The following is a 14,223-nucleotide window of genomic DNA, read 5'->3' as shown; positions in this document are numbered from 1 at the left end:
ATAATAATAATAAAAATAAAAATAATAATAATAATAATGATAACAACAACAACAACAATAATAATAATAATAATCATTATAATAGTATATTTTATTTAAGATACCTTGCTGGACACTCCAGGACACATAGACATATTAAAAAAAAATACAGATTTAAAAGAAAAAATGAAAATAAAAACAATAAAAGAGACAATGTGGTGGAAAAAAATGTAAAAAAAAATAATTGTCGATCGCAGGGACACATATAGAGACAAACAACCGTTCGCTCTCTCATTCACATATCAAGACAAATTTTCCAAGTTTTTTTCAAGTGAAACTTCTGCACGTTTTTGGAATATTGGAGGAAGCCCGGAGGAAATCCAAGCACACACAGCACAGGTAGAGCACGCTCCCCCCCCACACACACACCCAAACCATGGGACCTTCTTGCCAATAGGCAGAAGCACTAACAATAAATTCTTTCTGCTCACAAAACTAAGTCATATTATAATATTTTTTTTTGTCACAGCCACAAGAGGCACTGGTGAACACTCTTAACTGACAAATTCCTTACTGTGGCCCTTTTGGGGCCCTGAACCCCTCTTTGGGAAACCCTCCTTTGTGTAAGAACATAACAGCTGGGTGATTTCAGGTTGAGCAATTTCCTCCCAAGAGTTTAGTCTCGGATTTCAATATGCGTAAGTGTTTATTCTTTGTTATCTGGTCTTCAAACGCATGGACTTCTCTCACTTCTCCACGTTTGCCTGCATGCACACACGCACGCGTACACGCGCAGAACAGTGAAATATGAGAGCGGGAGAGCAGTAAACCAACAGCACAGATTTCTTTTTTTCTTTTTTTTTCTCTTTCTTTTCCCGGGTCAGGGATGCTCTGCGCAGACAAAAGAAGGAGGTTTCCAAGCTGTGGGAGGTAAATTGTCATCCAGCGCGTAGAGGAGAAGCAGTCGCTCCTTCAAATACACACACACGCACATACACACACTCACACACACGGTTGCCACATCACACACACACACACACATTGCTGTCAAGGAAGAACAACATGCATGCGGGACTTTTGCTGCTTTTCCTTTCCTGGGCGAGAAGTTGCTGGTGCGCCCCGCAACAGGCTTGCCATCCGGGGGACGAGGCTCTGGGTAAGGGTTTTAACTTTTCCCCGCACCATGAGGCGGGATTTGCGTGGCGTAAAGAGCGAGATGGACGGCGTCGGTTGATCTTGCGGTGTTTTGTGGAAAATTCAAAACTTCAATCGAACCCACGTAGAGACCTTCTGGCCACGCAAACACCTGATAGAAATGTTTTTACCTCGCCGATTATCATAACTGGAAGTTTTTTTATGTTTGTTTTCTGCATGGCATGACTTTTTAGTCTCTGATAGTTGAACTCCCGTCATCCTTCAGTAGTAAAGTAAAACGAACAGCAGGTCAGAGACAATAAACTTGATTTCTTTTATCACCGGTTCCTACATTCATTTGAAAATGTCGCCTCCTAGCGTTTTCCATCTGTGACACCACTGATGTCTTTTATTTGTTTGGGTTTTTTTTCTTTCTTTCTTTCTTGCCTTTCAGGAAAATGCACCAACAACGCATTTGAGGAAAAACGTAAGTGTTGTTGCCGAAGCTGCCGATAGTGGGCGCTGTAACACCCGCCATTCATACAGTACTATTTAGATTTTTTTTCTTCTTCCCCTGCATGTGCTTTTAATTATACTGTGCTGACGCAGTAAAAGGAACACAGAGCAGGTAGTACAGAAATACATCCCAGCTGCCCAAATGGTCATAAATCAACACGCTTTCCTATCTGGCCTTGGGCCGGCATGTCGACTTAAAAAAGTGAGGGCACTCGGTTTTATTCTCAGGTTAAAAACTGACCTTCGGGGCTGGCAGCTGAAATACCGATTGCCCTTGCAAGACGCAACAGGTCTTTTCTCGAGGCAGAGAGGAAGCAACTCCCCCCCCCAAAACTCATCCTGCAGAGCTGCAGCATTTTTTTTTTTTTTTTGTATTTTAAAAGGCTGGATGTTACGTTTGTTGGGTCTAGCAGATTGTTTACTTCAGGGAGGCCCACACTTTTTCGCCTCGTGAGCTACTTTTGAAATGACCATTTGAAAATGACCTCCACTAAAAATGCTGAATGTATATTTTTTTGTATATCTACTGATATACTAGACACAATACATGTTTGTGGATCTTGCATAACTGCATTAACCCTTATGGCACATTATAACAGAGTGCTTTTTTTAGGAAATACCTTATTCTGATGACCTGAATGGAGTCAGCTGAAGTGAGAAAAATGACCGCTGTCCTGACAGCTGGGATTTTAGTTCCTGCACCTTTCTCCTTCTCAACTCACTTTTTGGAGGGAAGTCGGAGTCGTAGTTTTTATGAACGGTCTGAAAATTCCGCTCCACATTTCCCTTTTTCGGTATAGCAAAGGCAGACCGGCAGATGAGGCGAACGCACTTTGAAAATGACATAGAAAAAAAAGTCCATCTCCCATTCCATATGGAAGTGATAGGTTTTAGTCTTTTTACTTGGTCCAGCCCCCCGACTCATTTTATACCCATTTGTTTGGAAGACATAAATTGGGGGCTAACTCACTAGCTTGCTAGAACGCACTGTTATGTGCACGTGCGCAGTGACGCCTGTGTCAGAAAAGGTCAGAAAAGGTCAGATCGGACAGACCGACTGTCAGTCATGTGACAAACTTCATAGTGAGGATGATAGGCTGACGTCTAAGTTTTAATGCCATGCGATCTACCAACGCTACCTTTGCGATCGACTGGTAGATCGCGATTGACGTATTGGGCACACCTGGTTTACTTACTATATATCATAGGTGTCAAACTCTGGCCCGCGGGCTAAATTTGGCCCGCACTGTAATTATATTTGGCCCGCAAAGCCATACCAAATGACCATTAGAGCTGGCCCGCAGGTATAGTCTACAGTGCATGTACCACTAGTTCTACATATCCCTCAATTTTCTGTTGGTGTTTTGGCACGAAAACCACAACAGGACCTATAAGCGCCCTCTCCTCTGATGACAGTAGACATAGCAACCTTATGCTAATACTGGCACCCTGCTACTTAGGCAGAAAACAAGATTTTGCATGTGTGCAATATTAAGTTATACATTGTATAGTGTTAAGCTATGCTTGTTCCGTATTTTGTTTGAAGCAAAAGGTCGATTGTTATATCTGGAGGAAGATTTTTTTCAATAAATATTAATGTCCCAGTTTTGAATTTTTCCTGCTGTGTATTTGAGTTTGACACTCCCGCTATATATGGAGACTGAAGCAGATTAATCATGAAAAAGGTTTTATGGTAACTGAGCTTCACTTTTCCCTCAGCGACCTGCACAGAGCTGAACCTGGGCTACTGCAATGATATGGAGTACTCCAGGTGGGTGTAGAATCTGCTCATTGTCGCTATTTGCCCAAAGCACCTCGCGGTCAATTATCTGTCTCCATCTGTTTTTTTTTTCCGCTTCAGAACTATATTCCCCAACATCCTTGGCCACAGGACTCGCTCCGAGGCGGAGTCAGGGGCTGAATACCTCCTCTTGAGTGTCATCCACGGTCTCCTCAATGGCGAATGCTCCCCGGAAATTCGCTTAGTGGGTTGCTCGGTGCTCGCCTCACCCTGCCACCTTGACAAGCTTATCAAGCCATGTCGCAGCACATGTGAGGCCCTGAGGAAGGATTGTTATCATGCTTTTGAAGCCATTGACATGGCCTGGCCCTATTTCCTAGACTGTGACCGCTTCTTTGCCAGCGAACAAGAGGGATGTTTTGATCCCCTGAAGGGGCTGAAAGGTAAAAGTTATACATTCTTAATTCTTGGACATGTAGATCAGTGTTTCCCAACCTTTTTTGAGACACGGCACATATTTAACATTAGAAAAATCACACGGCACACCACCAAATAAATATGTCAAAAAAATATGTCAGGTTGGCAGCAAGTTAGGCTATGCAGTGTGTGTGTGTGTGTGTGTGTGTGTGTGTGTGTGTGTGTGTACGTTTGTGTGTCTCTGTCCAAAAAAAAAAAAACAAAAAAAAAAACAAAAAACCATCACTAACCCAAGCTTACTGTTCTGTATATTTCCTGTGCATCGTGTATTTGCAAGTGTATTTGCAGTCCCTATGTCCTCTATTGTAAGTTGCTTTGGATAAAAGCGTCTGCCAAATGCAATGTAATGTAAAAAAAAAAACAACTAATAATAATATTATATTAATATTAATTAGTAATAATTTTTTAAACGAATTAGGATGAAACTGTAGTCTCAGTTTACTTAGTGTGAAATCTAATATATCTAATATCTGTAGATTCGTCAAGTTCCAATGCAAATTTTCCACTGATGTGCAACTTTTCCAGAACACTTTTTTCAATGTCTGAAGACATGTCATCGATATGTCTGAAAATTGTATTATTTGAGAGAAGTCTGGCTATTTCTTTATCAATGCCAGAGCTGAGCATTTCTTCTACAATGATTTTGCCGGCAGGTAGTATTAATGTTTTGCTACGGTGTGTGGCTGTTTGGATTTAGAGATGAGTTCAGCAACTTTGTAGCAAGCTTTCACTGCTTTCTCACTCATCTTGGTAGTTTTCAACAATGCTGCCTGTTTGTTTACGCAGATACAAGTACTTTTTAGTTTAAAAATGTATCACGCACAGCGTCACTAATCACTCTGATACACAGATGCACAGGTTAATTCACTACCTGTTGCCATTGAATGGGCACGCTGCCCACATAGACATAGGCAGACACATTTTTTGCGTTGGATAAATCATTTTCGGACCAATCAGGTGAAAGTGGGAATTTTTCCACGGCACACTAATGTGCCCGGCACAGTGGTTCGAAAACACTGGTGTAGATAACTCAATGCTATGAGTGTGGCATTCATCTGCCTTCCCCTAAATCCTTCAGCCAGGCAGGAGTTAGCAATTTCCAGTCTCTCACCCGAGGAGCCCAGTACCATCATCCAGTTCACCTACACCTCCAACTCTCAGATGTACAGTCTGCTGAAGAGGACGGCAGCCAAGTGCTCCCACATCGCTCACGTCTACAGCATCGGACGCAGCAACGAGGGCAGAGACTTGCTGGTCATCGAATTCTCGGACAACCCCGGACAGCATCAACTACGTGAGTAAGATCCATAAATACCCCAAGGATGAATTTTTGAAGACTGTTATTTTCTTTCAATCTCTGGTTTAAGAACATTTTCTATACCTTAATTTAATTTAATTTAATTTAATTTAATTTAATTTAATTTAATTTAATTTAATTTAATTTAATTTAATTTAATTTAATTTTATTTTATTTTATTTTATTTTATTTTATCTTATTTTATTGTATTTTGTTTTATTTTATTTTATTTTATTTTGACCCTAAAGAGTGACACTGTAATTAGCTTATCTTGATAAGGTATTATAAAAGTGATGCTACAATGTCTTTTAGCCGTGTCGGGTTTTACAGTTGTCAGTTTACTGTTGGGTTCTTTCATTTACCTCACAAACCAGCTAAGGAGATGCATTTAAAATGAAAGTACTGTCAAAAACCGAGTTTCGACAACAGCAGCAAAAAGCCACAAGATGGCTCATGGAGGAAGATCCGGCACTGAGAGGAAAAACAACAAAATATTTATCTATTTGTGGAGTCCAACCCTTGTGAAAAAAGGCAGCTTGAGAAAGATTTACCAGAACTTTAAGACACTTGCAGGAAGCTAATATTGTGTATAAAAAGTGCATGTTTGTGAATGTTGTTTTAATGATATTTGCCTCCGTTTGTAAACCCAGTGGAGCCGGAGATCAAGCTTGTGGGTAACATGCACGGCAACGAGGTGCTGGGACGCCAACTGCTCATCTATCTTGCCCAGTACCTTTGTTCAGAATACCTTCTGGGGAACCAAAGAATCCAAACCCTCATCAACACCACCCGCATCCACATTCTGGCCTCCATGAACCCAGACGGCTACGAGCTGGCCGCCTCAGAGGTAGAGGATAACAGTGACCCGGAGCTCAGCAACCAGGAAGTAAATATTGTTAACAGTACAAGAAAAGACAAAACGCCATTATCCGCTCTCGCTCTGTCTGTCGGGGGAGGTGTGAGACCTGGGGTATTTATCTTTTATCACCGTGTTCGGATTACGATCATGCGACCGTGATATGATTTGCCACCGTGAAAAGTGTTTTTTATTTGGTATTAATGAGCGACTAGGTGAATAGTCGTATTTTGATGCATGTGACGTGGTCAAGGGTAAACCTCGCCTCTTACCTCATGTCAGTTGGGATTTGCAACAAACCCGCCGTGCTTAACTACTTTTTTGTTTTTCGTACCGTGCAAATGCATTTTAACTATCCACGCCCATTTTGTGGACAATCTTTATTGAATCTTGGAATCCTTTGACCGTTTTAATAGTTTCTGTGGCGAATGTGCCATGAAAGTAAACTGAAGTACACTGTTTACAGTTTGTGTATCAGCTGAAATTTCCCACAGGACAGTAATAAATGACTTAAAAATGAGCTGACATTATCTTAAAGAGGAAATAACAAAATAGCATTCACCCTGAAGAATTTAATGAGAAGGTGTCAGGATATAACTGGCATTGTACAGAGGAACCCTTCACCGTTTCCCTTCTTTTTTTTCAAACCCGAACAGACGTTGTAATATCAGTGGAGATTAAAAAAAACTGGTCTTCTTTTTTTGGATTTACCCAAAGAGCTCAAACCTCCCATCTCCTTTCTGCATGTTGTCATTCTGCATTGTCTTACTTGTACAGGCCCTCCCACTACCACACTGCTTTTCATTTAACTGTAATAATGTTAAATTAAATTTAAAAATGTATTGCAATCGTACATTTTTAAATTTTTTTCTTTCTTCAGACCATTTTTCTGCCAGAACTGTAATTGTACAGTCTTCAATTATGCTTTTAATCAAGCCAAGTGCCATTAATTTACTCACCAATGACTTACCAGTGCCCTGCATGAATATCACCGATGAATTGTGTACACGAGACAAGAAACACATCAAATAAAAATACTCTTGTCGCAACGCAAGGCTATTTTACACCAAGTTTCATGTTCTGATAGTTTGCAGTGCCTAGGGGTTTTGGCAAATTACTTTAAAATCTGCATTTGATGCTTCTGTCCTGACGGATACATGGTCTTGTCTTCATGTTAACAATAGAATTAACAGATAGTCCAACGTGTTTCTTCATGTATTCATTACTAATGTTCATATAACTTTCTCGATTTTTAACCCAGATAATCGAGGTTCCTACTAATCCCCGCAAGTCCATTAAGATACACTAGACTTTGTTAAACTTTCTAATGTTTCTAGTTGTTTGAATCTGCATCTTTCAGGGTCACCTGCTGAACGGTTGGACCAATGGTCGGACAAATGCCCAGAGCATCGATTTGAACCGCAACTTTCCGGATCTCACGTCTGCCTTCTACCGCAACCGGCGCAGCAGACACTACCGCATCGACCACATTCCGATCCCCGATGCTTATTGGTTTGGAAAAGTGAGTTCATATTTTGAAATGAGTTAGTGCTGTTGTACAGTTATTGTTATTATTTTCATTACTCATGATAGTATGATCAGATCCTGTAGAGAGCTCTCGTCGTAGCGATGGGGGCGGATTCAAATCAAATACACCTTGCATCTTGTTTAACCCAGTGAACTTAAAACAGATGACCGCCGTGGTTTTAAACTAAAATTAACCGAGATCAGCTGAGTCACTCAGTAGCTTGTTTTGTGCTGTAGGTGGCACCAGAGACCTACGCCGTGATGAAGTGGGTCAGATCCCTCCCTTTCGTACAGTCTGCCAGCCTTCACGGAGGAGACCTGGTGGTCTCCTACCCCTTCGACTTCTCCAGACATCCTCAAGAGGAGAGGATGTTCTCTCCCACCCCGGATGAGCTGGTAGGGACGAACGGCTGATGCAAATACATTAAAGTATTTTGTCCTGCTCACGGGGCAGATGTCAAGATTTCATCGCAGCCGGACTGATATATGGAATATCCCACGCTCAGATATTCAAGCAGCTGGCTCGCACGTATGCTGACGCCCACACAACCATGTCAAACAATGACACGGAGAGGTGCGGGGCATCCTTTTACAGAACTAGAGGCATCATCAACGGCGCTCTGTGGTACAGTTTTGCCGGTGGTGAGATAAAGACACTTCCCACTACATTTAAAACACCCTCAATAGTGAGACACTCCAGGAATGCAAATAATAATAATAGGTTCGTATTCAGGTCAGTCCTTATAAAATGTTGGAAAACACTTTATAGCCCTGACTTTGACACTTTATAGTTTTATTTGTATTTCTGATTCTGCCCCCTTCTTTTTTACTGTTTATACAATTTCCTACTATTATTTATTATTATTATGTTTTACTTGAAACTCTGGCACAACAATTTCCTTCGGGATAAATAAAGTTATTCTTATTCTTATTCTTATTCTTATTCTTATTCTTATTCTTATTCTTATTCTTATTCTTATTCTTATTCTTATTCTTATTCTTATTCTTATTCTTATTCTTATTCTTATTCTTATTTAAATATCCTTTCCAGAGGGATGCATCATCACCCTTTAAAATCATGTAAAAAGGCTGTTAATTCTTGCTTTATGTAATTTTAGATGTCATTTGCAACAGTTAGGAAAAAAAAAATACCTGCAAATGTCCACTACAGTAAAATCATGAAATATAATTTTGCTTTATCCATTTGTAACTGTAAATAAACAAACGATTAACAGCAACCCTGAGTTCATATCACATGTGTATGATTTGGTGCCGTGACAAATCGTACTTTGCTTCTCGCACTTTTAACTTTTTAAGGAAACTATTACTTTGTCTTCTCCCCTTGTTATTGATCTGACCGCTCCTCTTCCTCTCTCCTTGGTGATGATGATGTCAGCCGTCCCATGAGTTCACATGCACTTCTCCTCTCCCAGGTATGTCAGACTTCAACTACTTGCACACCAACTGTCTGGAGATCACAGTGGAGCTCGGCTGTGACAAATTCCCATCGGAAATCGAGCTCTACCCGGAGTGGAAGCGGAATAAGGAAGCTTTGCTGGGTTTTCTAGAATCTGTACGTGCCTGCTGCTTTTATAATGAAATACAAATATAAGGAGTACAGCGGTACAACAGCCTCACGCGGTCACACAGGCTACTTTGATTTTCCATTGTGATCCGCATCCCTGAACAGGTCCACCGTGGAATTAAGGGAGTAGTAAAGGATGTTGATGGCAACGGGATAAAAGGTGCCACCATCTCTGTCAAGGGCATTCGAAAGGACGTGACCACAGGTAAAATTTCTCTTACATATTGAGCAAAGGTTTTGTGCTTCAGCCTAACTAGGAATATTGTTTGACTTGATGTCCGAATTTATTAACGAAGCTGTTAAATTGGTTTTCTGGGAACTAATCCGCTAGTCTCGCGTGTACCCATTATTGCAAATCTTCCCTCCCTTTCCTCGTCTTTTTGACCGATGTGACTTCTCGTCTCCGCCTCTCCGTCCAGCCGAAGACGGAGACTACTGGAGACTGATTAATACCGGTACTCACATTGTCACAGCCACGGCCAAAGGTTACTCCAGGGTCACAAAGAGGGTTCACCTGCCGCACACCATGACCAAGGCCGGGCGAGTTGACTTTGTGTTGAAAAAGGTTTGGGATGTTTACTCACAAAATTTCTATTTTGGAATGATGCCGTTCAGATGTGCATTTTATGCATCCTCACGATCTTGCTTTGCATTCAGGTTCCCGTGGAGCCCGACATCGATGACCACCTCTTTCCCTCGACTGATTCATGGGATCGATTCGACCCCTATAACCAGTTCGAGCGTTACCGTCAGCCGGATGTAGCCGAGGGCGGGATAGAGCGGCAGGAGAAACCCTGGTGGTGGAACTACTTTTCTCAGTCCGGCATCTCACCTCCTAACTGGCTGCTCCGAAATATGTAGATGCATTTGAGAACAGTTAAGCTTGTGCCACAAGAGAGGAGGGGAGCGCTGACGGATGGCTGCTTCACAAATCCCACTGCTGATGATTTGTTACATGAATTTGTGGCTGTATCTTTGGCATCAGCAGCACCTTAAAAAGGTTTCAATGCTTCACGGAAAGATGCGAACAGGCGATTTGTTTTTCTACCAGGCGGCGCGTTTAATTCCAACACAAGCCGAGCCTTTGCCAAACTTTTCTTTTGCAGCCGCATTAAACTTGAATTACAAGATGGGTCACTAAGAAGCGATGAATTATGGTCGAGCTTCTCAGTCAAAAATAATCAAATGCACTTATTTGTCTAATTTTACACGGGGTGGTTTCAGTTTCCCCAGAGTAGACATTCTCACCCATTGTGTTACAAGAAACTCTCAGCAGTGTTTATTGTACTTCGACATTCCACCGCAGGTTTAATTTCTCATGCCTTTTATTTTCTTCGAAATATACACGCCATACAATCACGATAGCGTTTCATACCACGCTCAAGCTTGGAGGGGCTTGGAATAACCTTTGGAAATTTGTGCTTTCTTTTAAAGCAATTAAATGATTTAAAAAAAAAATAAAGGAGTACATTGTTTTTATGTTCACATATTTTAATATCGTTATGAACGATTATTATTTTTTTATCACATTGTATTTTTTTCTCTCTTGGGCCGTTGCTGTGCATTTTGCTCAGTAGAGGGCGCCAGATAACACGGAATAGGAACTAACCGAGTTTGAACTCAATGAAAAGTGACTAAAGTGTAATTAATTACAAATAATGGAGAGAAGTAGGTGCAAAAATTTGAGTTAGCATCCAATATCACTATAAACTTTTATGTGATTTGTAGCTTTTAAAAAAAAAAAAAAAATTATTTATATATTTGAAGGTTACTTAATAATAAAAAAAATAAATCCTACAGACAGATGCAGTATCCTGTTGTCTTTATGTTAAAGCTGCCAGCTGGTAAAATCCAAGGCAGCGGCTAGGCGTTTTTTTACATAATCTCTGTTATTTATTCATATATCTATATGTATTTTTAATTTTTATTATTATTATTATCGGTTATTTATTTATCATTTATTTACTAGCATTATCTATTATAATGTATTTTTATTTATGATTTATTTTTATATTTGTTTATTGGTTTATTATCATTAACCTTACAATTCATCTGGCTTTTCCCCTGCCTTCATATCCTTGCAAGCACAGGTGTGCTCCCAGAAGTAATCAATGAAACAGAGCCCATAATCAATGTCATTGATTGATAACACCTACATGAGTTTGTTTCGCGCCTAATGGAGTCAAAGTCTAGTGAGGTCTTGCTGCCACTCGGAAAAGGACATTCAAATGACAGTTTAATTTCATTAAGCGGTGAGTAAATAGGTCTGCTAATGCCTAACAATTTGACAGCTGTTTATAAAATACAACTATGAATATTTGAGACACTAATGGGAGTATGCTGCGATCTTGACTTTATTATCCATTCATTCTTAGTCTGAAACCAAGTTCTAATCATTTCTGAAGTTCTGTAGTTTACATATGTTTTGAACTATGGGAGAAAACCCTGCACCTGATTGTCATCGGCACAAAACCACCTGCTTTCGGTATAAGTTTTTTTGATGTTTGCCAGAGGGAAAAAAGATACAGAGAGTTTAAACCCTAAACTTGCAAAATCTGGGGTAATAGCAAATAAAAGTGATGACTAGTGTCTACAATTCTGCTGATAAAATGAGGAAATTGTTAGAAACTAAACTAGCATTCTTTCCCAGATCTGCAGAGAGAAAAGTTGTGTGGAAAACAAAACACACACCTTCATAAATTGTGTTACCGGGACTGTTTCGATTAAACAATTGTCAGTAGAAAACTAGTGTGACCGGGACCATCGTCCTGTATTGATTTTCATTTTTTGTCATAGTCTTTAATTATTCAATTACCATGTAGCTAAAAGAGTGTTTTTAGAGAGAGAAATGACTATCATTCAGTTAAAAAGCATTAACTTCCACCCCTGGCTACTTGTTCATTTTCTTGTGTCTAGCTGCTAACACAAGAAAAATAAAAAAGGTGATGTTTGTGAAAACCAAATTTATAGCTTTCAAATAATTGGGGACTTGCAGTAATCCATCACTGTGCTCCATTCTGTGCGGTGAGACCGTTGAGCTTAATCCGTGCGCACCTCCTACATGCCACAGCTTACTCAGTTGTTACAGATGGCGCAAAAGAACTGGTCTATCAATGTATATCTGCTGGCCGCTGGTTCGCGTGCAACTCTTTCTAACCTCACGGCCCATCTGCTATCCGTATACAAGGCACACTGACCTGTGCTTGAACCGATGTATTCGAGTATATTAAGCCTGAGCTTGATTCTCATCCATAATCTATCATTATTAGCTGCGCTAGACCGTCAGGCTATATAGGCAGTCTATAGAGGGTGCAGTAATCACAAAGCTGGGGGCATTATTGACTGATCAGATAAGCCTCATTGCAGGCTTTAAGATACTGATCTGCCAGCAGGGCTGCAAGAGGCAGGAGGGCATTCCCATTGAATCCTGAAAGTGCCTTGTGTCATGTCAGATGGCTCCCAATATATCCCTCCTGCTTTGATAATTGAACGGTTAACTATTTATTAAAGTCCTTGTGGATCCCGGTGTATACCTTAACACCTAAACAGAAAAGCCCGAGTGTCAACATTTCGATTTTTCTTTAGCAGCGCGACATTGAACTGGAAGTTGAAGTGATTAGGCTGTTCTCCTCAGAGTGCATCACGTGAAAGTCCCTGGACTGAAAAAAACCCTTTTGTTAAGAGATACCTGGATACACGCAAGCGGTAGCATCTGATTCTGTCGGGTCTCCACCGTCAGATACGAAAGCACGCAAATCTAAATTAACTGATAACTGGGAACAACGTTCAGGATAATTACCTCTGCCAAGGAGTTTAGGTTATAGCCGTTTCTGTCGGTTTCCTCATAGACTTTAGCAAAAAGTAGAAGTAGCAGTTTTATTTGACAGAAGACACCGAAGCGCCAGGTTGGGCTTCTTTAGTTTTGATGCAGATCAGGTTAAAAGGGCACCTCTTGGAACAATACTACTTTTGCTACTAGTATTAGAATACAATTTCTGCTTTTTTTTTTTTTCTTTTTTTCAAATAATCAGATAAAATGACACACAGCTTCATAAAAACAAGAAAAATGCCCAAGTGCTTCAAAAACATTTTCAGAAATATGAAAGGTTTTGGATCTGCATACAATAGAAGGGACGCCCATTGCTGCGCTGGAGATCCATGCTCCCAAAATGCTCTTCAAGAGTGTTCAATGGAGACCTTTTCCCCATTAGGGCGCCCTATACAACCAAAATATAACTTAATGACAGTTGTGAGCACTGCGAAACTACTTATTTTCCTTTAGGTCTACCCAGTGCAAAGTCAGATGTTATCTATACCATCTGCTTATGGTTATAATTTGTTATATCACTGCATTTTTGTATAAGGTCTGGATCCCTTTATTATATTGTTGTTGAGGTTCCAATACTGACGCACACAAAACTGAGAAATGTTGGATCTTCAAAAATAACAGCAATGGTGAAACGGTAATTTCCCCACAAGCCTGACGATCACGCACACTGCCTTTCTGTCAAAACTTTGCAGGAATACATCCAATGAGATTTTGTCACAAGGACTTTGTCATTCAACAATGCAAATGTTGCTTCAGGCAACGTGGAAGGCAATTTTTTTAGTCAAGGACTGTGCAGTATTTTCACAATGACTTTTGGCAGAATTGGACAGAAGAGTTCTGATAAACTCCCGGTCGTCATTGCGATTTTAATACAATGAGCACTCAGGTCTTCATCTTCTTGAAAAGAAAGTTATGTTTGCCTTTGTGTCATCACGTCTCGGCTGCGTATTTCTGAAATCAAACCTGCTAACATGTCTCCAAAACTAACGTATAAATGAATCCACCATTAAGCATGCAGTTTGATATTGTTGCACACGCTCTTTTTGATGTTCGCTTCAGGTAAATGTGTTTTCCCAAAAATGACGGACACTTTAGAACACATACTAAATTCAAATTGAATTATTCCTCACATTTTCTGTAAGAAAATCAACCTGTCCTCCTCCTGTAAGTGTAACAAAATAGCATATCTTGTAAGAAAGTCAATAGTCTCGCTGCTTATCTATTTAGCTTTTTATCCTGGTCTTCACCTCAGCAGAATCTAGGATCTTATGTCAACTCTAAG

General features: G+C 40.3%; 1 protein-coding gene across 2 annotated transcripts; it reads left to right on the top strand.

Moving 5' to 3' along the window:
• The first annotated feature begins 879 nt into the window (after positions 1-879).
• Positions 880-10,574, top strand: cpz (carboxypeptidase Z). Of its 2 annotated transcripts, none has more exons than XM_086142761.1 (13): positions 880-1,135; positions 1,568-1,600; positions 3,349-3,400; positions 3,491-3,813; positions 4,926-5,141; positions 5,795-6,030; positions 7,361-7,522; positions 7,765-7,923; positions 8,034-8,169; positions 8,961-9,100; positions 9,218-9,317; positions 9,532-9,677; positions 9,770-10,574. In XM_086142761.1, exons 1-13 carry the CDS (start codon positions 1,042-1,044, stop codon positions 9,971-9,973), a joined length of 2,001 nt encoding a protein of 666 aa, XP_085998887.1. In that variant the 5' UTR covers positions 880-1,041; the 3' UTR covers positions 9,974-10,574. The 2 variants fall into 2 exon arrangements, with proteins under 2 accessions (XP_085998887.1, XP_085998886.1); XM_086142760.1 differs by having other exon boundaries at positions 919-1,135; positions 5,795-5,991.
• Positions 10,575-14,223: the final 3,649 nt, after the last annotated feature.

The sequence above is a fragment of the Fistularia commersonii genome, chromosome 35 (genome assembly GCF_037954325.1).
Source record: "Fistularia commersonii isolate RoL2024-O1a breed Wild chromosome 35, RoL_Fcom_v1.0, whole genome shotgun sequence".
In the NCBI taxonomy this organism is placed as follows: Eukaryota; Metazoa; Chordata; class Actinopteri; order Syngnathiformes; family Fistulariidae; genus Fistularia; species Fistularia commersonii.
Note: the sequence above shows the minus strand (reverse complement) of the source record. Positions and strands in the feature narration are given on the sequence as shown.

What these genes read in the sequence shown, in the direction of transcription:
- cpz (XM_086142761.1), top strand. Translation starts at nt 1,042, where the DNA reads ATGCATGCGGGACTTTTGCTGCTTTTCCTTTCCTGGGCGAGAAGTTGC. An exon ending in TCCGGGGGACGAGGCTCTGG is followed by an intron (nt 1,136 to 1,567) that starts GTAAGGGTTTTA and finishes CTTGCCTTTCAG; the next exon opens with GAAAATGCACCAACAACGCA. An exon ending in TCGAAAGGACGTGACCACAG is followed by an intron (nt 9,318 to 9,531) that starts GTAAAATTTCTC and finishes CTCTCCGTCCAG; the next exon opens with CCGAAGACGGAGACTACTGG.